The sequence below is a fragment of the Staurois parvus genome, unplaced genomic scaffold (genome assembly GCF_062004578.1).
Source record: "Staurois parvus isolate SC_StPar_1 unplaced genomic scaffold, SC_StPar_1.0 ptg000009l, whole genome shotgun sequence".
NCBI classification, from domain to species: domain Eukaryota; kingdom Metazoa; phylum Chordata; class Amphibia; order Anura; family Ranidae; genus Staurois; species Staurois parvus.
In genome coordinates this window covers 371,624-397,570 of record NW_028317805.1, presented here as the reverse complement: position 1 = coordinate 397,570, position 25,947 = coordinate 371,624, and the positions used below count along the sequence as shown (strand labels likewise).

Below are 25,947 nucleotides of genomic sequence, written 5' to 3'. Positions count from 1 at the left end.
GACCTCAGGGTGAATAGCTCTACACCGAGTTCACTATATGAACCACTAATGTATTTATACATGTTGATCATATCCCCCCTTAATCTCCTCTTCTCAAGAGAGAATAAATTCAGTTCCTCTAATCTTTCCTCATAGCTGAGCTCCTCCATGCCTCTTATCAGTTTGGTTGCCCTTCTCTGTACTTTCTCCAGTTCCCCAATGTTCTTTTTGTGAACTGATGCCCAAAACGTAACTGCATATTCCAGATGAGGTCTTACTAATGATTTGTACCGGGGTAATATGATATCTCTCTCTGGAGTTTATACCTCTTTTAATACAAGAGAGGATTTTGCTCCCTTTAGAAACCGCAGCTTGGCATTGCATGCCATTATTAAGCTTGTGATCTACCAGAACTCCCAGATCCTTCTCCACCATTGATTCCCCCAGTTGTACCCCCCCCAGTATGTATGATGCATGCATATTCTTAGCCCCCAAGTGCAGAACCTTACATTTATCAACATTACTGACACTGCGCAGGAAGGGGTTAACATTTGGGAAGATCAAAGGGTTATCTGTGTGCTGTTTTGCTATGTGTGCTTTGTGTGTTTTACAAGGGAACATGCTGCTTTTGTATTGCTTCTATGCAGAGCAATACAAAGCAGCATGTCAGTGCTGACAGGGGAGAGATCTGTATTGTTTACACACAGACCTCTCTCTTTTCACTGTTCCTCGGTTATCGCTGGAGGGGAATTTCCGGCCATGACCCAGTGATTGACAGCTGTAGCCACCAATAGTGGTGCAGGTATGGTGGCGTGTACGTAAGCGCCCTCTCCTGGAAATGCAAAATCATGTATATATAGCCCTGCCACCAAGTAGCAGTAGTTCTGCTATAGGGCAGCAGGGAACCGGTTAAACAAAAGGATGTACAGTATTACACTATGGCAGTTCTCTTCATTTTTGATTCCCATTGAAGCCTGTCTGGGGATCGTGATTGAGGAAGAAGTATTGAAGAGTGGGTACACCTGAGAGTGAATAAAGAAATTACAAACTACAATGCTTCTTGCTGATAAGTAAAATGAGAATCAATTTGTTTTGGTGAGTTTGTTGGCCTGTGGGAGTGGTAATACATGCTTAGCTGTGTGGAGTTTGGAGGAACAATGGCACAATTCACAATATTTAGGAAGAATAAAGGACATTTTGAGACACTTACTTTATGGGCTTGATAATCACAAGAATAAGTTCACCTTTGGGAACATGGTACACGTTCCACCTGTTTTTAGGGTGGAACATGTAACATGTTTCCAATACTGCAGCCGCTGGCTGATCCCCCCTCCCTGTAACAGAAGTTCCCCGTACAAGCTGTTACTTTTGAAAAACAGTGTGACCGTGCATGGCTCTGACCACATGGCCGCGTCATTCATTCATAGTGTTCTGTGAGTGAATGAACTACAAGTCCTGACAACCTTAGTGGCTGTTGGCTTGTAGTTATCAATGAATTACCACGGTGCTGTGCAGAGAAGTGGTAGTTAATTGAATCTTCCTGTTAGTGTATCTGCTTGCTGGTACATCCTATATGAGCAAGTAGATATACTGACAGTTCTACAGGTCTGCTGATCGCTGGTTATAATGCTTTACAAGCTCCCACAACCAAAAATAATTAATGCAAATTTTTTTACCTGCAAACAAATGTGCATTTATTATTTTTGGTCAAAAGGTTAACTTATCCTTTAAGTTGCACATATCGTTCGCACATGGTGGAATCTTATGGTTCTATAAAAAAAGAAAAGAAAGGGGTGCACAAGAGGCTCTGAGGAAGAGAGGATCACCCCTCGAAATGCGTCAGCCATTTTCAAGCATCCTCTTGCTTGTGGGACTTGTGCACCATTTGAGACCATAGACCATTGTCGGTCATGATATGCCTGTGTACATTTGATGTTTGTGAGGATATACCTGCTACATTTTATGATTAATATTTTCATTGAGGTAATGCGGAAGGCTTGTGCGCCCCTTTCTTTTCTTATTTTATAGTGCCATACTGGGCTACCCCAGCCCTTAGGGGGCTGCACAGCACTGCCTTATTGGATTGAATGCTAAGGTTTATGAAGATCCTTCCACATATGCCATACCCGGTACTTTGATCGAAGTTTTTTTCTCTTCTTTTTGGAATCTTATGGCTGTTTGATCTATTTTCTAAGCATTTATTGAGTGACCTATTTAGGAATGTATTTTCTTTTTGTTTTGGTTAAATGGCTAAATACACATACGAGAAGTGTATTACGTGCCGGAGGATTCCTACGATATAAACAGCTCTGACACACAGCATAGCCCTGTCTGGCAGAGTAGGAAACCTGATAGTTCTCTGCTGCAGTTAAGTAACACGTAACATAGGTCATGTCCCACCCCAGCCTGTGACTGGACAGTGAAAGGAGAAGCAGCAGACTGATGAGCTCATTCTTCTCCCTCCTTGGAGGCCCAACTCACAGGTTTCTGGCGGTTTCTCATGTGAGCACTCATTTGGGATAACATTGAGCTAAGCAGTGTGCACATCAGCACCAAGATGGAAATTACCATCATTACTCTACATTACATGTACGTAGGTTGTATCAAATTATTTTACAAACTGACATCTGAAAGAAGATGAGCTTTTTAGAGACAAACTGTAATGTGAACCTGATGTCTATGATTTATATATTTATTTATTTATTACAGGTACTTATATAGCACCATCAATTTATGCAGCGCTTTACATATATATTGTACATTCACATCAGTCCCTAACCCTCAAAGGGCGTACAATCTAAGGTCCCTAACTCACATTCACACATACACATACTAGAGCCAATTTAGACAGGAGCCAATTAACCTACCAGCATGTCTTTGGAGTGTGAGAGGAAACTGGAGTACCCAGAGGAAACCCACGCAGGCACAGGGAGAACATGCAAACACCAGGCAGACGGTGCTGTGGTTGGGATTTGAACCAATGACCCTAGTACTGCCAGGCAGAAGTGCTAACCATTTAGCCACTGTGCTGCCCATATACTTTAAGTTATTAGGTGCATGACATTAAAGTAGCTGTAAAGGCTGAAAGGTTTTCACCTTCATGTGTTCTATGTATGAAGGTAAAAAACCTTCAATATGCAGCTCCCCCCACAGCCCCCTGTAATACTTACCTGAGTTTGATTGCGAACCAGCAATGTGCTCAACAGCAACTGCTCTCCTGGGTCTCTTATTCCTAATTGGCCGAGACATAGCAGCAGTGGGCATTGGCTCCCACGGCTGTCAATCACAGCCACTGAGGAGGGAGTGGGGGCGGGGGCGGGGCCGATCCCCGTTCTGTTTGGTATGAACACACAGAGCAGGGCTCTAGAGCAAGAATGATATAGTGGAGGAAGTAGGCATAAAAGCTACGTTTTTGAGAATGTCAGGTTCCAGACTCTATAGCTACTTTCTCAGGAGTAGAAAATGGGGTAAAACTTTAATTGGTTATCAGGGGTGGACTGACAACTCATGGGGCCCCCGGGAAATTGGGGATCATAGGGCCCCTGTGTCCTTGCCCACACTCAAAACACACCCCAAAAAAGCCTATGAAAAAAGGTACCAGGGGCATTTTATGGGGCCCCTTCTGACCCCGGGCCCTCGGGCAGTGCCAGAGTGCTCGAATGGTCAGTCCGCCCCTGTTGGTTGTATATAGTGATTTTATTTTACTGTCATCATCCTGTTTGGGTTAGAGTTCCTTGTAGAACTAATCTAAAAAGTGTAGGTGATGTCACTGGCAGCTCTCTAAATGGTTACAGTATTTGACCTACTATGGGAAAAAAATCACATAACTTTTAGCAAAGCAAAGAATAGTGGACTTACCTGGTCCAAGCAAAGCCTTGCACTGTGCATCATAGGTCTGGCAAATGCCACCATAGCAGTAAGACTGGCCACTATTACAGGTGTATCCATTCATGATATAAAAATCCAAAGGGCACAAAGCATGAGTTCCATTGCAAAACTCTGGTAGGTCACATTCATTAGCCTTGGAACGGCAAGATGTTCCAGCTACCATAAACTGAAATGGTAAGTGAGGGAATAAAATGAAACCACAAAGTAATTTATCATGGACACAAACACACACCTCATCAGCGTTACTACACTAACCCAGATTACATTGCAATCTCGGATTTTAAGTGATAGAGGTTATTCAGTAGTTTTGTTGAAGGAATTTATTTATAAAGCAGCAAATGACCAATCATTTGCAGCTTAATTACCATCAGAACCAGCAACCACTTCAATGTATTACTAGCCTTTGCAGTAAGGCATTTTTGTCTGTTTGTGATGTGCATTGCCCTTCCATGTGCATCTTACTGCAAAGACTAGTTATAAATTGGGGTGGTTGCCATCTGTTTGTATAGTTTGCTTGCTGGATTTGGTGTGGGAACAAATTAGATGCATTCAGCTACCATTGTGCTGTTGCTGGTTGTCCAATATGCCCCTGTCCCTTTGAGGGAAAACCTGCCCTTAATGTATCCACTGCTATATATGCTCCAACTTGGAGACTCTCAAAAATGTGTACAACTAAACTCTGTTTTTAACGTAAATTGTCAATTTGCTTATTTTGCAGGTTAGCTGGTTAGTGTGCAGGGAATTTTTTTTTTTATTACCACGAGGGCCTTATTCAATCTCCTACTAAAAATCTATGTCGACCTATATTGGTCAGATCGAGCTGCACCTACGTGGGTCTGGATTTTCAAATCTTCAGAGGAAAATCCAAATATAATATTAACACAGTAAATTTTACAGCATTTGGTCATTCACTCTTTACAAATGGCAGATTGTTGATTCTAGTGAAGGACTCGCTGTGCTTGCTCACCTGCTGCATGACATACATTGCCCAGAAAATGAGGATTTCAGCCTGGGGTCCTTTTTTGCATTTCCTCTCTGCACCCACCAAATATTTAAAGTATGGGTAGCGTGCCAGCAAATGGAAGCAAGCCAATGTGCCAAAATAATCCAAATTTTATAAATATACCCCCAGGGGGCATGTTCACATCCATTGCGTTGATTTGTATTGATCAGCATTGATCAATGCAGGCTCCACGCAAGTGTATATGTGCCCTATTCACACCATACATATGCAGTGGTATGCAATGCGTAAAAATGCAGCTAGTGTTGTGCCAGTTTAGACTCAGATACAGTCAGGTCCATAAATATTGGAACATCGACACAATTGTAACATTTTTGGCTCTATACACCACCACAATGGATTTGAAATGAAACGAAGAAGATGTGCTTTAACTGCAGACTGTCAGCTTTAATTTGAGTATTTACATCCAAATCAGGTGAACGGTGTAGGAATTACAACAGTTTGCATATGTGTCTCCCACTGTATATTTCTTGCATGCAGTACGGGATTAAACTTTGGTTTTACCTTGCAGTTTTCACAGCACAATCCTTGGGCACACTGTGATCCACTTGTGAGCTTGCAGGTAGCAGCATTGCAGCATGTGTTCTTGCATTCCTACAGCAAAATATTGAACAGATATTCCAACTGTTACAATTTTCTCTAAAAAGCTAAAAGCCTAACTTCAAAAAATATATATTTTTTTTTTTTGGCAAAGGGTTAGGGAAAATGGAGTAGAAGCGCTGGGGCCTTAGGAGTGACCATTTCTAACTTTATTATTTGAGTATGAGAATGCAGTTGACAGCGAGGGTGGCCAGAACATTTGGGCAACAAGACAATACAAAGATAATATTAGTCAGCTTGATACCATGGCATAAAGTTGAGTTAATGATACAAAGCCTTAAGGAACCTAATAAACAACATGCTGTACGTGGATGGCAGTCGGTCTTTTAGTTCACAGTTGCAAGAAGTAGGGAAGGCTGTTCGAATATAATATTTAGATTAGGCAGGGGGTAAAACATCAATTGGGGTATCATTAGCAACTAATCTGGTTTGATACCATTGAGTGTATTGATAACATTGTACTATGGATTGTTGGGTGTCAGTAGGCAGGGTCTGGATGAAAGACTCCCAAATGTCAAAGAATTGTGGGACCTGCGTTTAGGATTGACCATTTGTTATAAAAGTTAAAAAGCTAAATTGTTAAGGGTATCTATATTTTGGGTAGGCTGCTTCGCCATGCCAAAGGACTCCACTATCCTGCAGGCTTGTAATTGAAGAAAATCAAGACTGAACATCCGGATGAAACTTTTTTCCAAAATAAAATAAAAAGGAACTCTCACTGAGGGACCAAAGGACCAAACAATACCCCCTTCATGAGGGCTGCAAAAATATGATTATGGAGACAATATAAATAAAGTTACAATCTGGCATTAATATCATTTCCATCATGTGTAAATATAAGTGTTTACACATTTAGAGAAAAAAAATCACTATAAGTTACAATCAATATAGAAAATCAAAGCTAAGAATTCAATAACAAGTAGGTAAATAATGAAAATAAAAAACACCACAAGTGACTTAATCCTACTAAAAAAACCTTAAAATGATAAGTCAACCTTTCAACAAAAAATAATAAATGCACATTTTTTTGCAGATTAAAAAAATGTGCATTTATTGTTTTTTGTTGTAGGAGCCTGTAAAGCTTTGCACCAGCCATGTGGGTCTCCTGCAGACCTGTCAGTGTATCTGCTTGCACCTACCTCGTACGGGCAAGCCGATACTGACAGGAAGAATCAATTAACTACCACGGCGCTCACAGTGCTGCGGTAGTACATTGAGAACTACAAGCTGACAGCCACTAAGACTGTCAGGACTTGTAGTTTCTCATTCACAAAATACTTTTTTAAATTTTGACATTTTTTAATTATTTAATATAGAAATTTCCTGATACAACATTTAATAAATAAATACATGTATTTAATACATTTTCTCTTTCACTGTTTATTGCTAACTGGGTTTCCAATCATGATTTTCTATATTGCCTGTGAGTTATAGTGATTCATGTTCATGTACGCCTTTTATAGATTTTCAATTAACTAACATGCTAACACAACTACTGAGCAATTTGAAAGAAAAGCTGCCCGTAAAGAGCCTAGCCCTGCAGTGTCTAGATAATGGAACTGCTGATGCCCATTCATGTTGGTCTGTGGGGACAGAAAAGTTCTCTTGTAGAAGGAACACCAATTCTTTACATTGTCCTGCTTTTGTTGTACTTTTTTAAACAAAGGTGTTTTGACGTAGAGGTGGGGCAACAGACAACCATGTGCACTTAGCCGCACCAGAAATGTGGTCAGTATAAAATGCAGACATTGCACTTTACCTGCGGTGATCCACAGTCGCATTCTTCTCCTTTTTCCACTAGGTTGTTCCCACAGACTGGGATGCTGAGAACTTGGCTGGGGTTGGGAGGATTACGAAGACAGGTTCCTCCACCTCTCTGGGTTAGTGCCTCAAAGTCATTTGAACTGCAGGTACTGAATACTTTGGCACCACTGGAAAAGAAAGTCAGTTCATGCCATAGCAGAGTATGGTAGACAATGGAGACAGTGCATACTGCCTGGGACTAAAGGCAGCCTACTTGAGCCATATATTATGGTCTGAGATGAGAACTATCTGTACTGCCTCTTAGAGACCAAGCTGGATCATTCTTTATTTTCTTTAGCATGGACTGAAAACATTGCACTTAAAAGCTGACTGGTTTCTGAGAGCAGAAAGAAACTCTTTATATGTGAATTGCAATGTGATCCCTTTTGTAGCGCTCACCCCCTAGCAGCACAGTCAATCTCACAGTTCAATGATCACTCTGGGGGTATCTTTTGGTGCTTTATTACAAGTTGAACTTGGTTAGGGTGCAGGAAGCTGTGGGATACTCCAGAAACACATGCCAATATTCAGAGGACAATCTTTACTTTGCTTGGACTTCTTAGCATAGACTCATTAGCAGCCACTAAGAGAACGAGCAGCACCAGTACCCCAAAAGGGTAATGTCCCCAGTCAAGCAAGCACTGGCACTGATGCACAAATGGATGGTAGCACCAAACAGTCACTAGAATCCTGCACTCAGGTCTCTACTCATAATGCCCCTGAATACTTAGATGCCACCCTCCAATATCAGCCAGACATTTCTCCGGTGAACTCCTAGACCAGATCCTCGATGAAATCCCTTGATCAACTCCAGCTTTTCTCAAAGAAATAGCCCCATCCCCCCTCAGCTCTGGCTGAACTGGGACCTCGAAGATCTCCAGTAAAACCTCACCTGTACTGCCCAGAATGCAGCAGCCCTTCAGGCTTGGAACTTCTCCTCCTGGACAAGAACCCTGCTACTCCAGGCCCCAAACTATTTTTGCACTCCTTGGTCACCTACTGGGTATTCTCCCTCAAGGATTGGCCAAGACTACATAAATATTCAGGATGATGACCGGCCTCTCCCAGCCCACTACATTATAGAATTCACCAGAAGGTAGTGGGAAGCATTTGAGCCTGCAGCCAAGGAAAGCCAGAACAGCCCAAAATAATCACACACTGCTCCAATAATTACAGAAGAGCCCCAGAAAAATAAATATGCATAAACCTTTCTAGCAACCTATCTAGGAGGGTGCTACACATTTGTTATGTATTTTAATCTGTTTTATTGCAGATTATATTAAAAATGCCACACAAATTGATTTATCCATTATAAATAAAGAGTTGAACTTTAAAGTTTATCTCTATCCAAAACCTTTTTTTTTATTAGAAGGAAATGCCCTCGTATGCTTCCCAAACATCATTTAAATTTCAGCTGATTCCTGCTCAATTGGCTGCAAATTAAGCCGTGGTTAGCTCTATCAGCATCACTTGGCTCAACAAACTTTGAATGAAAATTTACAGTGACACTAAACTCACAATTTTTATAAATTAAATAAATGCAATATGCTACTGAGACTCGCAACAATGTCCGCCACTCAGCACGTACACTCCCCCCAACCCATTTTGTGCAAGGACATTTCCTCAGGGGTCACTAGGTGTCCGTTTTGCCGCGACGCAAGCGCTCCCGTTAGAACAGCTGTAATGTGCATAATTGGCAGAGGCGTTTGGGAAGCTGTAAAAACGCTTCCCAAACGCCTCTCTGCCGCCTGCACACAACGCTAGTGTGAATGTAGCCTTAGAAAGAAAAAAGAAAAGAAAAAGGCTAATCATTGGTGGTGGTGCTGCGATGGTGTTCACAGCCAGAAGTTGGTATTTGCACAGATAATATCTGGAGGACTTGGTGGAAACACTGTTTACACATATTATTATATTAATGAACTGCTGGAAATTTTTATTTGTTTATTTAAATTTTTGTAATGAATGCAAAATATTGAATTAAATAGCCTTACTTTTAGAAACCACTGTTTATGCACATATTTATATTCAGGAATTTTTATGTATTTATTTAATTTAAAAAGATTTCTGAATCAAATGGTGTAAATTTTGGAAGCATTGTAAAGTTTATGTTAATTTATGTACACTTTTGTTTACTTGCCGTATGATGATTTTTACATTTATTTTTGGCTCTGCATTGATTAAATGCATTAGATTATGGAATTGTTTACCAGCCTGTGAAGCTCACTGAGAATAGGAACCCCCAAGCAGGGGCGGACTGACAACTCATGGGGCCCCCGGGCAATAGGGGATCATGGGGCCCCTGTGTCCTTGCCCAAACTCAAAAAAGCCTATGAAAAAGGTACCAGGGGCATCTCATGGGGCCCCTTACTGACCCTGGGCCCTCGGGCAGTGCCCGAGGTTCCAAATGGTCAGTCCGCCCCTGCCCCCAAGGAGAGTGACCACAGGCACTCATCATGGAGACAGGTTTTCTTCACCTGTACACTTGGAAATCTGTGGGTTCTCCACCCTGCTGGGTGACCGCAGCCTCTGTAGTTGTCAGTTCACTTTATCTTTTTTTGAAACGTTACACCCTGTTTATGATTTAATCTACTACACTATAAAGGGCTCTCCCACCTCCATCTCTTTTCTTTTTCAGTGGACACCCAGAGACCCCTGGCCACACATCTTCTTGCAGACACTTTCAACTCTATGGGAATTGTAGTACACATAGGGGGAGATTTACTAAAACTGGTGCACAAAAAATCTAGTGCAGCTGTGCACAGTAACCAATCAGCTTCTAGAAAAGAAAAGATTTGGCTTTAGCTTCTTATAATTTGTTGTGGCATAACCACTTTCTGTAGCTAATTCAAGCAATGGACAGAAGAGCCATAGAGGCACTTGGGTACAGTTGTAAGTGTATCTTGGTATCATCGGTTCTCATACATTACCATCAAGACTTACATGTCTGCGCTGTGCATGATGTAGCTCCCTGGACACGTGGCATCATCGTGGCCCATTCCAAGGATGTGGCCAAGTTCATGAGCCACCACCGAGGCATGTGATTGAGGAGAGCCGGAGAACTGCACACAAAAGGTCTTGTTGAGTGACTTGTAAAACACACCAGGGCGTATCAAACAGATAAATTAACCTAAAAGTGGAGGTAGTTACAAGGGTGGGCAATTCATTTTGCCAATAGGTCACTTGAGAGACTTGGACTGTTGTGGATGGCTGAACCTTATCATGCTCAATAATAATTTTAGACTTGGGAGGTCAGTAAGTACATAAATTTATAGAAAACAAACATCTGGCACTAGGAATAATAAGTACAACTACTCCTAAAATAGACCTTTTCAGATGGGCAGCCAGGGGTGGTAAAAAAGGCAAATGAGCCATGGCTTTACTGCTTCCTGGCAACCCATCTGAACTGTAGAATAACAGCCAAACAAGGCTGTCCACTTGTCTGTAACCTGAGCTGCAGAATTTGACAAGCAGCATTGCTTATCAAACTCACCCACGGAGATCCAAAGGGCTGCTTGCAATCATGTGCAATGCACAAGATTGCAGCATGGTAATGCAGCTTTTTCGGTTAAATCAGATGGTGAGGAAGTGATATAACATCTCCTAAGTGCCTGTCAAAGCCCTCTGAAAAGTACTGTGACTGGAAGGAGAGAGCCCGAGATTGGTACAGTACAAATTTCTGCAGATCCTGACCTGGAGTGAAGTGCAGGTGCACAGCTCCTAGGGTTAGCAGTGTGCAGGGCTAACAAAGGAAGAATGTGGCCGGATAGCAGAGTGGCAGGAGAGCATCGGGCCATGTCCTAGGCAACCCTCTCCCACCAGAACTGAGCCTCCCTGCTGTACCGATCAGCTCCTCAGGCTCTCTCCTTCCAGTTCTCGCAGCTCCCCACATGGACATCCATTAGTGTGCCCTTCTGAGCCTCTCAGCTTCCTAAGTGAAGATGTTGTTAGGCTCAGAGAGGCATGCTGACAGTGGAGAGGCTTCACCCATAGAAGCAGGTGGATAAAAAAAGATAATGTATAGAGTATGGACATGAAAGTGAAAAGAAATCTCATCGGGTGGGGGAAAGAGGGGAGGAAAGGGAAAAGAAAAAAAAGGAAAGGGAGGTTTAGGGAGTGAAAAGGCAAGAGTCATCAGAACCAATTTCAGTTGATTAGTGATATGAACACGCCATTCCATGAACTTATATGTCCAAAACCAACACACCAATATCCATGGCAGCTGCCTCTTTTAGTGCAAAATAACACTGTATATGTGAACAAATCAATAAAAGTAGGCGCTAGCGTTTCTCATATGAAAACTCCCCCTGATACAAATAGTGCACAATGCAAAAAGCACATGAACCAAAAACATATAATAGTGTATTGTAATTAGAAAGTCCAAATGCTAACTAGTAAGAAAGTCTCCAAACACCATATTTTTGTGGACAAGAAAAGAAGTTTAGTGATCAATTCATTTTATTGTAGTCAACAGTGTTCCACCAATGTTTTCGGATGAATTGCACACTCACCAGATCCTATCGTCCACCAAAGTAGCCAGCAGGCATTCGATATCAGATCTTGTGTATGGCCAAACTGGATATCCGCTTCTTTATGCAGAATCACAGAAGATTATTCCCCCAAACACTCACTAGTAAACCACCTCCACTGTCAAGCAAATCTCAGAGGGAAGCCCAAGAAGAAATGCTCATAATGAAGTGAGTTTTATTAGAAAATGTAAAATTAAAAGTACAAACTGTATGCACTCACATGGACTGGGTGCCAGAGGGGGCACCAACATAAATAGCTCACTAGGGGGACCCCTTGCCCACACCGCTGATCGTGCCACAACCGGCGTGCGTTCTAGCAACTGGATATGATGTAAGAGAGGGACAGGAAATGATGTTTGCGGCTCAGCCTCAATACATTTCATGCAATGTGCATCCTCAGGAAGCTCAGCCGCCGCCATTTTGGTGAAGACTTAAAAGAGAAGTATGGGGTTTTTTTTTTCCCCCACTATACTTACCTAGGTGAATGAAACATCAATCCAATGCTTCATCTGTCCCCCAGAGGCTCTAAGGGTGAGAACTCAGCAATCACATGACTGATGAAAGCGGAGTTCTCCTCTCCGCTCTAAGCAGAGAGAGGGACTGTCAGCCATCGCTGTCTGCTTAGCCCCCAAGCACTGTGCTGTGGAGGGGGAGGTAGTGGCTGGTTCTGGCTCTCAGCGCTTCACTGAGAGGCTGAGCCGGGTGCCGCTCCAGACTCTGGGGTGTAAACCGACTGTGAAGTCGTCATTTTTCCCCAGCTTGGATTGGCTGAGTGATGTTAACTGACAGCGGACAGTCTGCTGTCAGCTGAAAACGAGTCACAGGAGTGCAAAATGTTTTACACTCCTGTGATCCACAGGAGAAGTACACGCAAAAGAGCTTTGGCTGTACTTCTCATTTAAATAAAGAAGTGGATATCCAAGTTGGCCATACGCAAGATCTGATATCTAATGCCTGCTGGCTATTTTGGTGGGCGATGGGATCTGGTGAGTGTGCAATTCATCTGGACATGTTGGTGGAACACTGTTGACTACAATAAGAAGAATTGATCGCTTTTCTTGTCCACAAAAATATGGTGCTTGGGAACTTTGTTACTAATTAGCATTTGGACTTTCTAATTACAATAGGCTATTATATTTTTTTGGCTCATGTGTTTTTTTGCATTCTGCACTATTTGCATCAGGGGGAGTTTTCATATGAGAACGGCTAGCTCCTAATTTTATTGATTTGTTCACAGAACAAATCTAAGGTCAAGCTTTTCAGTGATTTATGCTCAGTAGGGAGTGGTCAAAATTTATAAACAATGGATGATTCATGGACCCCAAATTTTATGAAATTGAGGAAACTTATCTCTTTGTTGTTGCCCTAGTTTCCATGAAACTGCCATGATTGTTAATTAAAATGTACTTACTGTACTGATGGAGCTGGCAAGATTAGGTGAGCAAACGGTGCCAACAAATGCCATGCCGATCACTCCTCCCGTGAAAGCACCATGCCCTCTGGAACAATTAAGTAATAATTACACATTTTATTATATGTAATTTTTTTCAAACTAGCCCAATTCAAATGGGATTGTTCATACCATGACAATTTGACTCCTGGTTATTTTTTATAAAGCCTAACTTCATTCATTTTTTTAGTTTTGGATAGAGTTAGAGTTAAGGAGTTAAAACTTCTGCCAGGTTTGGTTTTCAGTCTATTAGCCCCATTAGGGAAATTTTTCCTCACTTTCTCTCCCAGTGTCACAAGAAAAGAAAGGGGGGGGGGGCAGTTGTTGCCAAGACAGGTAACACAGACAACAATAAAAACACTGCCAGAAGTTCCAACAGTCTTGCACTCTAATAAAAATGTATTTTTGGTTCTGTCTCTTTCCATTGCAGCCATTTCCCACCACTTCCTGACCAGGCAATTAGAAATGGCTAGACAGCAATTAAAACGTTGCAGAGATTCAAACTCTTCCAAGCCCTATCCAAAACGTTTGGTCTGGAGCTGGGCTTTAAAGTGCTCTAGTGCAGCAATCACAATCCATGAAAAAAATGGAAACGATACTGATTGACACGACTTGTAAATTTGAAAAGACGTGTTTCCTCTGGATCTAAAATGATCTCCTGAAAGTCCTAGACTAAACCTTAGTGCTCATGTAGCAGGCCCTTTTCTGTGGTTCACTTTTGGCCTGTCAAGTTGTTAGAGGTTCCATGTCCTGGCATGGCCTCTCCCCCCACTTTCCTACCCTACCTTCCTCCTTTTCTCTTCTTCTTACTACTTTTCTTTCGTCCTTCTCATCTTCCCTTCCTTACACTATTTCTTTAGCCTAGATACTATGGCTATCACTTCAGTTCCCCTTTCAAGTGTACCTATAGTTGTGATGGCTGGTGGATACCCGTGATCTTGCAATGAGCCCCCCCATCTGTATGGGCATCGCAAGATGCCACCTTTCCTAAAAATAGACCAATGCCATTTTCTAACACCTAAGGCTTTTGGGGTTCTTATTTTATTGAAGTTACAAAGCAAAAGCGGGAACTGACATGCTTTGTATGTTGTTTTTTCCAACTAAGTAACTGGAGTTTTGTAGGATTCTGAACCAGTGTCATTTGTACTCAAAGTGGAACCTTAGTCAGAAAATTAAGTCCTGCTAGATTACTCCAGGCTGGCCCCTTTTGCAGGTATAGCCACAGTATTTAAAACTTAAAAAAAGTGCCTATATAGTTTGGAATCCAGTAACACACTGTCTCACCCTGCTCTGCACATGCTCAGTTGCTCTCCATTTATAGGCATTAGTGACACTGCCGAATTTGTAGAACCCGATCTGGTGACAGCCTTAAAGTGGAATTAAACCCTCCTATCCTTTACAGTGAAGGAGGCTGCTTCTGTTGTGTTCAGTTATAACAAAAGCCATTTGATGGTTTGACTGTTTAGTTGTGGACACAAGCAATGCAAGCTAGCAATCTGGGCATGCCAGTTGAAACTGTTTAATCGATGGGTTTAGTTATGTTTTATGATTTACAGCTGTTCAGGGGCTCTGGACGTCAACAAAATGGCATCCTCCAGCAAGAAGAAACAGAAGCAATGCTGGAAACAAGTTACTGCACACACTAATTTTGGTAGCAGAATTATTAATGTGGAATGTATGTTCCTTGTTAAAGAACATTATTTTTATTAGGTTGCTAAGGGAGAAGTTTTGCTTTAAAAATTTTAACTATTTTTTTAACTATGTCCACTTTTGTATTTCTGACTCAAAATTATTGGAAATGAAAAAAGCTGCTAGTTGTAAGCACCCTATCAGTGTAATATGGTTTGTCCCAACCCAACCCCATTTCATCCATCAGCTCATCCCCCCCACAACTATTACCTTTTGTATCACTCAACTCTTCCTCCTAGAATGTAAGCTCTAACGAGCAGGGCCCTCTGTTCCTCTTGTACCAAATTGTATTGTAATTGTAATGTCTACATTCATTTTGTAAAGCGCTGCACAAACTGTTGGCGCTATATATAAATCCTGTATTATAATAATAATAATAGTAATTCCACAATAAGGTGTGGTGGAGGAGGCTTCACATCCTTCAAATATCCCAGGTGATCATTTACTTTCCTTCTGCTTTGTATTACCTTACTGAGAATTAAACAAGATTCATCCTTCCCTCAATAGGGTTCAAGCAAAATTTGCAAAAATGTTCAGGAACCAAACTTAGGCAGATTTGCTTATCCAAAGACAGGACAAGTCTATAGTAGCCTGCAAGTTAACTGACAGGCCTTTGCCACAGTAAATAGCATCCCAATCGTTGTTTCACCCATTGTTGCACTTTGTTACTGATTACTGCCCTCTCCAATGACACTATCAGTAAGATATTGAGCAAAGCTTACAAATTAACAGAGAGATGAGTAAAGTTTGGTAATAGGTGGCCCTATGAGCATTCTACTGTACCCACAAGACTGCCCGAAATATGTTTCTTAGTAGAATATTATAGTATACATGCACTGGAAACAATTTATTATGGGACCACATATAGGATTCCAACCCGCCAATTATACACAGAATTTATGAAGGGCAATTCAGGGAATATTCTGACTGGTCAGCTGAAGCTATCTGCCCTTGACACATGGGTGGCTAGAAAGATCACTCACATGAGAAGGTGGTACATGTCACATTTCTTGAGATCCGTGGTGCTTTGTCTCCACTGAACAAATCTCCCCAGGACATCACCGGCAGATCCACTGTTAACATCAAAGGGATTTTCCGTGGACCATATCACCAGATTAGTTATGGCTACTCGAATGTTCAACGGACGAAACATCTATAGAACAACCAAAAACATATAAAGAATCAGAACACGGTATGTCTTTATTAGAAGGACCAAGACTGTGTAAAGACCACAATCTAGTCCTGCAAAAAGGTTTGCATACAAATTGGCTCAAACCGATCTGCTGAATAGGTATAATTTGTACATTTCCATGTATCTTCTGCAGTGTAGTTCTTTTTGGTAGCTGTATAGCCACTTCTCTATTCCATCAGAGAAAAGCTATAGCTGGAAGGAAGAGGAGTGAATCACATGCTCCCTATACTTGGTAGTACCAGGTGTGTGAATTCAATTTCCCAAAATCCAGTTTCACCTTTTTGCTGCCAAGGAAGGAAATTTTAGCATTTATTTGCACACATTTGCACACAATTTAAAAATTAATTTTAGTCCTCAAGGTTACGTAAACCCCCTAAACATTACATATTGTGTAAAAGTAGATACCCTAGAGAATAAAAGAACAGTAGCTCCAATTGTTTGTCACCTGATATTACCGCAACAAATTACGAAAGCCACATTTTCAGTAAAAAATACACTGGCTCTAATTTGAGGGCACATAAACGCAATATATTATACATTTTTTTCGTAAAATATAAAAGATGAGGTTGCGCCGAGTAAATAGATACAAAGCATATCAAGCCTTATAATTGCAAGTGCATGTGAAATGGTGACAAACTTTGATATCTTATATTTTCCATATGCAACACTTAAAAAGCCCCTATAAGTCTTCAGTTTCAAGTTAATTGCAACAATTGAGTACTGGCGTGATTCTTTTTTTATTTGCACTAACATACAATTTTGAGGACAAGCTTTCGGGGTATGTCCCCTTCTTCAGGTCCAAGCAGTACTATTACAACGTTTTAGCAGAATGTTAGAAGAGATGTGGGGGATGAGAAAAAAAAAGCAGAAAGAAACACAAGCCTAGAGATAAGACACAGCAAAGCAAAAGCAAAAACTGGGGGGGGGGGGGGGGGAGAACAACACTCACAGAGTGAGTCATAAAAATGTTGGATAATGATTGAGGAATCCCATATCCAAATTAAGGCCGTTATCTCTTGTGTCAAATAGAATTATCATTCTTAGTTCAAAAGTTTTTCTTTCCTGAATGGATTTGAAATTTCCTTTAAGAACTAAAACATTGAGGTCTTCCATAATGTGGTCTGGTTGTGAAAAATGGTGTCCTACAGGTGTGCAAAAGTCATCTTCTTTATGTTCCTTGATGGTATGTCTGTGCAAATTCATCCTTGTTCACAACTTCCATCCTGTTTCGCAAACATAAGATCCTTTGCTGCATTTTCTGCACTGGATAAGGTACACAACATTACTGGAGGTGCAGCTGTATGGTCCGGAGATATTGAAGATCCCTTTTGAGTGTCTGACACTTTTTGATGGATTGATTTGGTTGCACAGTTTGCAGCGTTTTTTATTGCAGGGTTTGCTTTCATTATTTGTGACCTCATAATCAACATAAAAAAATTAAAAACGCTGCAAACTGTGCAACTGGCTCCTTTCTAAATTGGACTTACTATGTAACAGGGACCTTATATTGTAAGCTCCCTGAGGGCAGAGGCTGATGCTAATGTGCAATATATAAAACACTGCATAAATTGCCAACACTATATACAGTAAATACCAGTAAATAAATAAACTAATTGTTCTGTAATCCAGGGATATGAACTGGAAGGGCTAATGCGGCTCCTTGACAGGGCACAAGACACACAACAATTCAAAATTTCTGACAAGGTTAATGCATATTTTTTTACATTTATCAAACACATAACATACTTTCAATGGTATATTTAACAGAGCAAAATGAAGCAAATATGAGAAGTTTACCATTGGGGTTTACAAACATTTTAAGGTTAGGGGCTAGGTAAGGTTAAGGTTAAAAGTCCCTTGAAGTGAAAGTTCCCAATTGCAATATTAAAGCATCTAAATTAAGTCACCAAAATACTGACTTAGGGAGGCTTTGCTACCTTGGTGTACCAAGAACATACTGTACATGGAATGTTGAAGTGATACAGGAAGTGTTACAATGGCAACCATCTTGTGAGACATTGACTGGGAGGTTGGATATTGGCCGTTATCCTTCACACTAAGGAGACATACTGTATTTGGTTCTGTAGGAGGGAGGCATCTTAAAATATACCTATACAACTTTACATCAACAAATGAACATGAATTCTACTTAATTCCACTTCAAGTGTTTTCTCATTCCTCACAACCGAGCTTTGACTTTCTTTGCATTCTTTACAAAACCATCTCATCTTTTTAACTCTTACCCCATCAACAATGTTGATCAGTTCTATGGTGTTCATTTCTACAGCTGTAGTGTTAGAATTCTCATATGTGTACTAAAAAAGAAATAACATGTTACAAAAAATTACCAAAATGTTATTTACCACTTCCTAATCATAACTGTTCTGGAACACTTGTGTGTCCATCACATTTGCTTTAGATTTCATTATCTAATGACAATTCAGCGCGACTACAACTTGCTACTTTTATGTCTGGAAATTGTATATTCTAGTTTACCTATATGTTGAGGCTAGTGGGTTTAGACCTTAGATAGACTCCCTCTTCCCTCTCTTTTTCTTCATGTTTCTGAAGTTAGTTACCAACCTTCATAGCAGGCATGAGGCTTAGACGACTCTTGGCTCTTTACACTTCAAATGACTGGTGAACATTCAAGCACTGCATTTTAACAATTAAACTATGCTGGATTAAAAAGTCATGTCTTATTTTAGAGTTGAGATGCCTGTGGAGTAGCAAGTGACCATGCTGGCCAGATAGACCAAAGTCCTAATTCCCTTTAAAAAGTCAAGTCCACCTGTCAATTTTTCTGATGGAACTGATGGGACAGTCCATTAATTTCTATGGATGGCAGGTGTAAACGGACTTGTGTCCCTTTACACCTGTCTACCTGCAATCTGATCCAGTCTGCTAAAAATCAACAGAATAGGATTCATCCCCTTCTCTGTAGGCGGATGGGATCAGAGGGTAGTCGGGTGCAAACGGACAGATGGTTCGTTTACAACTGACTACCCATAGAGCAAAGCTTGGTCAGCTCTGCTCTCCTCAGCATGGAATCACCAGACAGATCCCCTGCTGAGCAAAGTTGATCCGCTCCCTGTGAAAGGGGCTTAAAGGAGGTATACCGGTGAATAAGGTGGTGCTTAAAACAGAACAACAACATGTCTGCTTCCTCCAACCATGGTAACAGTATTCTGTATACAGGCCTTCCTATATTTCCCATCCCTCTATTCATGTAATCATGCTTTTGTCAAATGTCAGCAGAGAGCTGGAAGTCCAGTTACAGGCATCCCATGTAATAGATTTGTCTTTAGCTATATATTGCCAAAGACAATTGGACTTATAAGAGGACATCGAAGCTGCAGTTTTTTCATTATAATAAACCTTTTTGACTGTAAACTTTCATGGTCAACCGTCTCAACCCTGCTTGTATTAAATTATATTGTAACTTTATTGTCTCCCTCTATTTTGTAAAATGCTACACTAACTGTTGGCACATTATAAATCTTGTATAATAATAATACACTGCTCAAAAAAATGAAAGGAACACATTGAAATCACATCAGATCTCAATGGAGAAAAATATCATGCTGGATCTCAATACTGATATGGACTGGGTAATGTGTTAGGAATGTAAGGATGCCCTATTGTTTGATGGAAATTAAAATTTTCAACCTACAGAGGACTGAATTCAAAGACACCCTGAAAATCAAAGTGAATAGATGATGCAGCAGGCTAGTCCATTTTGCTGAAATTTCATTGCAGCAACTCAAAATGGTATTCAGTAGTTTGTATGTCCCCCATGTGCTTGTATGCATGTCTGACAATGTCGGGGGCATGCTCCTGAGATGACAGATGGTGTCCTGGGGTATTTCCTCCCAGATCTGGACAAGGGCATCTCTGAGCTCCTGGACAGTCTGAGGTGCTACCTGGCAGCGTTGGATGGACCAAAACATGATATCACAGAGGTGTTCTATTAGATTTAGGTCAGGCAAGCGTGGGGGTAATTCAGTGGTATCAAATCCTTCATCCTCCAGGAACTGCCTGCATACTCTCACCACTTGATGCCGGGCATTGTTGTGCACCAGGAGGAACCCAGGACCCACTGCACCAGCATAGGGTCTGACAATGGGTCCAAGGATTTCATCCCAATACCTAATGGCAGTCAGAGCGCCATTGTCTAGCCTGTAGAGGTCTCTGAGTCCCTCCAGACCATCACTGACCCACCACCAAAACGGTCATGCTGACCGATGTTACACAGCAAACCTTCTGGCAATGGCACATATTGATGTGCCATCCTGGAGGAGTTGGACTGCCTGTGCAACCTCTGTAGGGTCCAGGTATCACCTTATGCTACCAGTAGTGACATTGACCCTAGCCGAATGCAAAACTAGTGAAAAACAGTCAGAAAAGATGAGTAGGGAAAAAAATTTAAGTGGCCTCCACCTGTAAAACCATTCCTGTTTTTGGGGATCATCTTATTGTTGCCCATCTAGTGCACCTGTTGTTAATTTTATTATCACCAAAGCAGCTGAAACTGATTAACAACCCCCTCTGCTACTTAACTGACCAGATCAATATCCCAGGAATTTCATTGACTTGATCCTATACTGATTAAAAAGTGTTCCTTTTTTTATGAGCAGTGTATGAAAACACTGAGGGGTCTAATATAAAACATTTGTTGCATAAATGTCAGAAGCATTTGTGCAAGCTGAACAAAATGATGTCACCTTAGTTTTTCTAAGAGACTAATTCCTGTACCATCGTTTCCATTTTGTGTCCAAAATGCCATAAAGGTTTCTCACTGAGGTATTTCAGAAACACTATGCTGCATTTTGGCCAGCAGATGGACATTACAAGCACATATCTCCTAGAAAAAATATAGTGACATTTTGTTCGGCTTCCACATATGCTTCTGACATGAGTGCAACAAATGTTTTATAAATAAACTCCTGAGCCTGATTAGGTGAAATAATAATAATGATGATTATGATGAATGAAGTTTCTTACACGTAGATTGTCTACGACTACCCCAAGCTCCACGTAACTGGTAGAAAGAAGGATGCCTCTTTTCTTCTGTAAAAAAAACAACAAATACAGTGAATTACGATCACTTGTGTAAAGTAGAATTACATTACCACACCGCATACATGCTTTTTAGGCTACATGGGCCCATTTGCCCTTGTAGCTTAAGGACAGTGTTTATTTTTGTTTTGCCTGGATGTCCTAGAGCTGTGTACAGCTGCCTGTAGACATGAAGGGGTGGAGGCGACTCTACACACCTATTTGCCTAAAGAAGTGCAAGTGTACAAACAGCATGCACTGAATCCATCTAAGGTGCATTTGGTGTATTCCACTTGTACGCTTGCACCACTTGCTGCATACAATAGCCATCAACCATTCATGTCTATGGGCGGCTATACACAGCTCTAGGACATCTGGGAAAACAAAAGTAAACAATGGCCTAGCTATCATATAGAAGGACATCTAAAAGTATACAGTAACTCCTAATCTATTCCAGCCATTCATATGCAGCAAGGAAATTTTGTATGACTAGCACAAAGGCCTGCAATGCCAGTCTGGTACCAGAATCTGCCATTATCTGTCAAACTGTAAAAGCTCAAATTCTCATCTAATCACACTTTTGCGATTAAGGTCGCCTGAGGGACATGACACAACACGTTTCTTTGCCATGTTTTTTGGTGCGTTTGTCACAACCCTTTCTCTTGAATAGGCTGCCCTACACTCAACAAACAGGCCAAAGTATCTCATGTACCTTTTTTTGGCAATATAAGTGTAACTATACCAAAGGCTGCTGTTACATTTTAACTTCCACAGTATTTAACACAACAGTCTAAAATATAATCCTAACTACTAGACACTTAATCCTAACAGATAAACTAAACCTTCTTACCCTGACTGTAACACGAATCTAACCCAACCTAACCATCCTGCACCACGACTGCACCATATTCCCCTCTTTCTGCACCATGAATGATGGGACCAAATCCTCAGTTTGCCACTGCTAAAGAGTAACAGCAAAGAGTTGTCAAGGATGGAAAGAACCAATCCAGTTTACGGTATTGTGAGCTGCTCTGAAGCATGGCCTGAAGTGATTGCTCCTATGTACATGTAAAATGCTGCATCAGTTTCAGTATTTTGAACATTATGTTGAAGAAATAAGCATGAATTTACCCTGCGGAGTTGGAAATATGAAGACAGTAAGGTATGTGGGGATTCCGTGCTGAAGTCCTCCACACCACACATAGCTGGTTCATCAGGCTCCTCCAACTGGTACAGTCGATGTTCTCCATTTGATGAGTTTTTCATGGGCTCAATCCCAAAATGTGTTTCACTCCAAAACAAGACTCCCCTGGAAAAGAGGACTTAGATATCAAAACAGCCTAATTCACTTGCATAGGATTATATGGCTGAAGTCACAAGCACAAGTGAAAGTTCACATTGCAAAATAAACATGCTCTACAATTTTATGGTCTGTGTCAATGGGGGTTTGTTTCTCTTCAAGAAGGTTTTTCATTCCCATACAAGTAAATTGGGATGCAAAACACATTAAGCAGGTTAAATGCTCTTCAGAAGGAGGTCAACTGCAGGTGAAATGCACCTGTGGTTACTGAATGATCTCAGAAGTGATATCAAAGTGATGTCATCAACACAAGCCCAAAGCCCATCCACACAGGCACCAAGTAATCAACAACATTGACTTTATACTAAGGACAGGCTCAACAACACATGGGGGTTGATTTACTAAAATTAGAGAGTGCAAAATCTGGTGCAGCACTGCAGAGAAACCAATCAGTTTTCAGGTTTTATTGTCAAAGCTTAGCTGAACAAGCTGAAGTTAGAAGCTGATTGGCTACCATGCACAGCTGCACCAGATTTTGCACTCTCCAGTTTTAATAAATCAAACCCATGGTCCACAGAGGCTGCTGGAGTTGGAATTCATAGTTGGAGTAACACCTATATATTTGTATGCATCTGTATTCCTGGAATTATTCTAGAATTTACTGGTCAATGGGAGAACTTTTGAGATTTGTTTTGTCTTCATCCCTTTTCTATAATATGTTTAAGGCTTCTTTCACATTGCAGTGAAGCTGCATGCACTCTGCAGTGCTTCTAAATGCATATTGAGCTTCAAAAGCACTGCATTACAGCACATCTGTGTGAATAGCTGGTTATTAAGAATGCTGTCAGGTGCCAGCTCCTTAACAACCGGCTATTTGTTGGTTGTTAAAGTCGCCGACGGTGTCCTACGGTGTTGGTGTCCTTGACAACTAGTGATAATGCCTCCTCCTCAGTGATCAGCATGCTCCAGCTCCTCTTGTGCAGGAGAGATGCTACCACTGGAGAGGGGGAGGAGGCTGAGAGGCAGCAGGACAGCCAGGAGCAGATCTGAGGGGAGGAGGGGGATGGCCAGATGGGAGAGTTGGAGGGCTAATAAAGATTCCAGAGCTCCCCCGTTATCCTGGCAGGGGATGGAGGGGTGCAGGGGGAATTTTTTTTACCTATCTTCTGATTGTTAAGGAAGCTGGCATATGCTTGCTCCTTATCAATAAGTTATTCACTGGTTGCCAAGGATGCCAGGGGGTGCCTGCTCCTTAACAACCAGCATATTTTGACCACACAACCCCCAAAATCCTGAGTGCGCTTTTGGGACGTTTCCTATTGACTTCAATGAAAATAGCATCTTTTGTGTGCTTTTGGAAAGTGCACCAATTATGCAGCTTGCAGAACTGTTCAAACCACAGTGCAAATGCAGCAAAACGATGTTAAAAGTCTCATAGGATTTAAAGGGCAATAATTTTGATGCACTTTTGTCCTGCTGGAAAGGTGCATTGTGGAGAGGCAAAACAGCATCAGTGGGAAAGGGGCCCAAAGTGTATTCAAAACTATTCTACTACAGATACATTTATTTCTACACATGTGGAAGACTATGATAAATCAATATCAGATTCTTCATATTTTGTAACTAAAATAAAAAAAAACTCCATACCAACCTGAGACCAGAGCAAGTGCTAAGAGCAACAACTGAGTCATCCAATCCATCTACTTGTCCATGGTAATAACAGTTGTGTTCCTGGGAAAAGGGAATTGTATATACATTTAGCATAAATTAACAGCCTACACTGAATGTCTTTCAGCACATAACAGTGTAACATTTATTTCAGAAGATTGCAATATGGGCAAGCAGTGTGACCAGGCAGTGGAGAAAGCAAATAGAATTGTAGGGTGCATCACTTAAAGAATCTCCAACAGAAGAAAAGAGGTCCTGATTCTACTACTGTATATAGAGCTTTACTTAGACCTCATTTTGAATACTATGTCTAGTTATCATAATGTAGGAGTTAGATAGCACCAACAGTTTCCGCAACGGTTTACAAAATAAAGGGAGACAGTATAAATACAATACAATTAAAAAATGGATGAGCAGCAACTATGAGAAGATGAGTTGTTCGAGAATTAAAGTTCTCATTTTTAGGTAGAGGTGGGATAGGTCTTCCCTGAAGAGATGAGTTTTCAGGTTTTAACTAAAGTAGAGTAGAAGATAGCTGTACAGGTTGAGGTAGGGAGTTCCATAGGATGGTAGAGGCTCTAGAGAAGTTGTGAATGTGGGCATGGGAGGAGGTGATGAGGGAACTAGAGAGCAGGAGGTTTTCGGAGTTACAAAGATGACAGATGACAGTATAGGTGACATTTTAGGAAGAAGTTAGTGATGTAGCTGGGGCAGAGTTGTGAATGGCTTTGTCTGTTAGTATTTTGCATTTCATACTTTGGGTGACTGTTGGTTGAATAGTTCTGGTGACCGCACTTGCATACAGATATTGATAAAAATATCTCAATCTCTAAGAGCTCAATCTCTTAAAGCAGTTGGCCTTCTCAGTCAAGACTTAATCTATATAAAGGGAATTATTCTCCTTAGGCCTCAGATATAGCTTGCTGGCACAAATTTGGGAGAAAGATATACATTTCTGTTCTTGAGTTTAAATATGGTTTAAATGGAATAGAATGCATAAGTAATATGGGGATTACACATACCAGTGCACTCCTATTGTGCTTCTGCAGTCCACCATCTTTGCTGTAGGTAAACAGTTCAAAGTCTTTACTAATAAAGTCTCTGTGGAGAAAGTGGGAGAGGGTGATTTCCAACATAATTCAGATTTATAGATTAAAATGTACAACAGATGATTAATGTGTCAAGCTCATATGGTAAAGTAGCTACAAGTGACACTGAGACAGTAATCCTGCTTGTAGTCAAGTGCCTTCTTAATAATTTATTTATGTATCTCTGTGTATGCACCTTAAAATATTGGCTGATGCATGTAGGGGGGTAATGTACTTTGTGATATGGTTTGTCCTGCATGTGTGTCATTTCCCATTTTGTAGAGTCATATACTTTGTGCTGAGGAGTCTGGAGTGGGATCTCCACAGTGAGGACAAGTGTATCATATGATCTGCTTTTCTGACAGCATTCCCCTCCAATGGAACTTATTCTTTAGGGCATCTAAGTGTTCTGCCCCAGTTGCAAATTACAAGAATGTTCGGTAAATTGTGTATTTGTTCAAAGGAGAAGTTATCTGTGTCAACCAGCTGACAGTGGGAACGGTGATGGTAGCAGGTGATGGGGGTCCTGGTAGTGAGGGAACAGCTTATTACTTCATGTGTTCCACTTAGTGGCAGAGCCTCAATATTGGAGCCAACTGTGGTACAGGGCCTGCCTAGGGACCAAGCCTGAAGTCATATTGTGTGTAAAGGCTTTCAAAGTGAAGTTTGTTGGTTTCCCTTTATG

The 25,947-nt window shown here is 41.1% G+C and overlaps 1 protein-coding gene across 2 annotated transcripts in view; it reads right to left on the bottom strand.

Moving 5' to 3' along the window:
* Nucleotides 1-25,947, bottom strand: part of LOC149474202 (disintegrin and metalloproteinase domain-containing protein 9-like) — an 81,052-nt gene that overhangs the window by 19,450 nt on the left and 35,655 nt on the right. For both annotated transcript variants that reach the window (XM_089668861.1, XM_089668870.1), the window contains exons 4-14: nucleotides 25,197-25,275; nucleotides 24,158-24,237; nucleotides 22,338-22,515; nucleotides 21,153-21,218; nucleotides 18,392-18,463; nucleotides 15,940-16,109; nucleotides 13,229-13,316; nucleotides 10,232-10,350; nucleotides 7,248-7,419; nucleotides 5,393-5,482; nucleotides 3,838-4,033 (exon numbers count right to left, since the gene is read on the bottom strand). In XM_089668861.1, coding sequence (XP_089524987.1) covers nucleotides 3,838-4,033; nucleotides 5,393-5,482; nucleotides 7,248-7,419; nucleotides 10,232-10,350; nucleotides 13,229-13,316; nucleotides 15,940-16,109; nucleotides 18,392-18,463; nucleotides 21,153-21,218; nucleotides 22,338-22,515; nucleotides 24,158-24,237; nucleotides 25,197-25,275 — 1,310 coding nt within the window. The remainder of the gene's footprint in view (nucleotides 1-3,837; nucleotides 4,034-5,392; nucleotides 5,483-7,247; nucleotides 7,420-10,231; nucleotides 10,351-13,228; nucleotides 13,317-15,939; nucleotides 16,110-18,391; nucleotides 18,464-21,152; nucleotides 21,219-22,337; nucleotides 22,516-24,157; nucleotides 24,238-25,196; nucleotides 25,276-25,947) is intronic.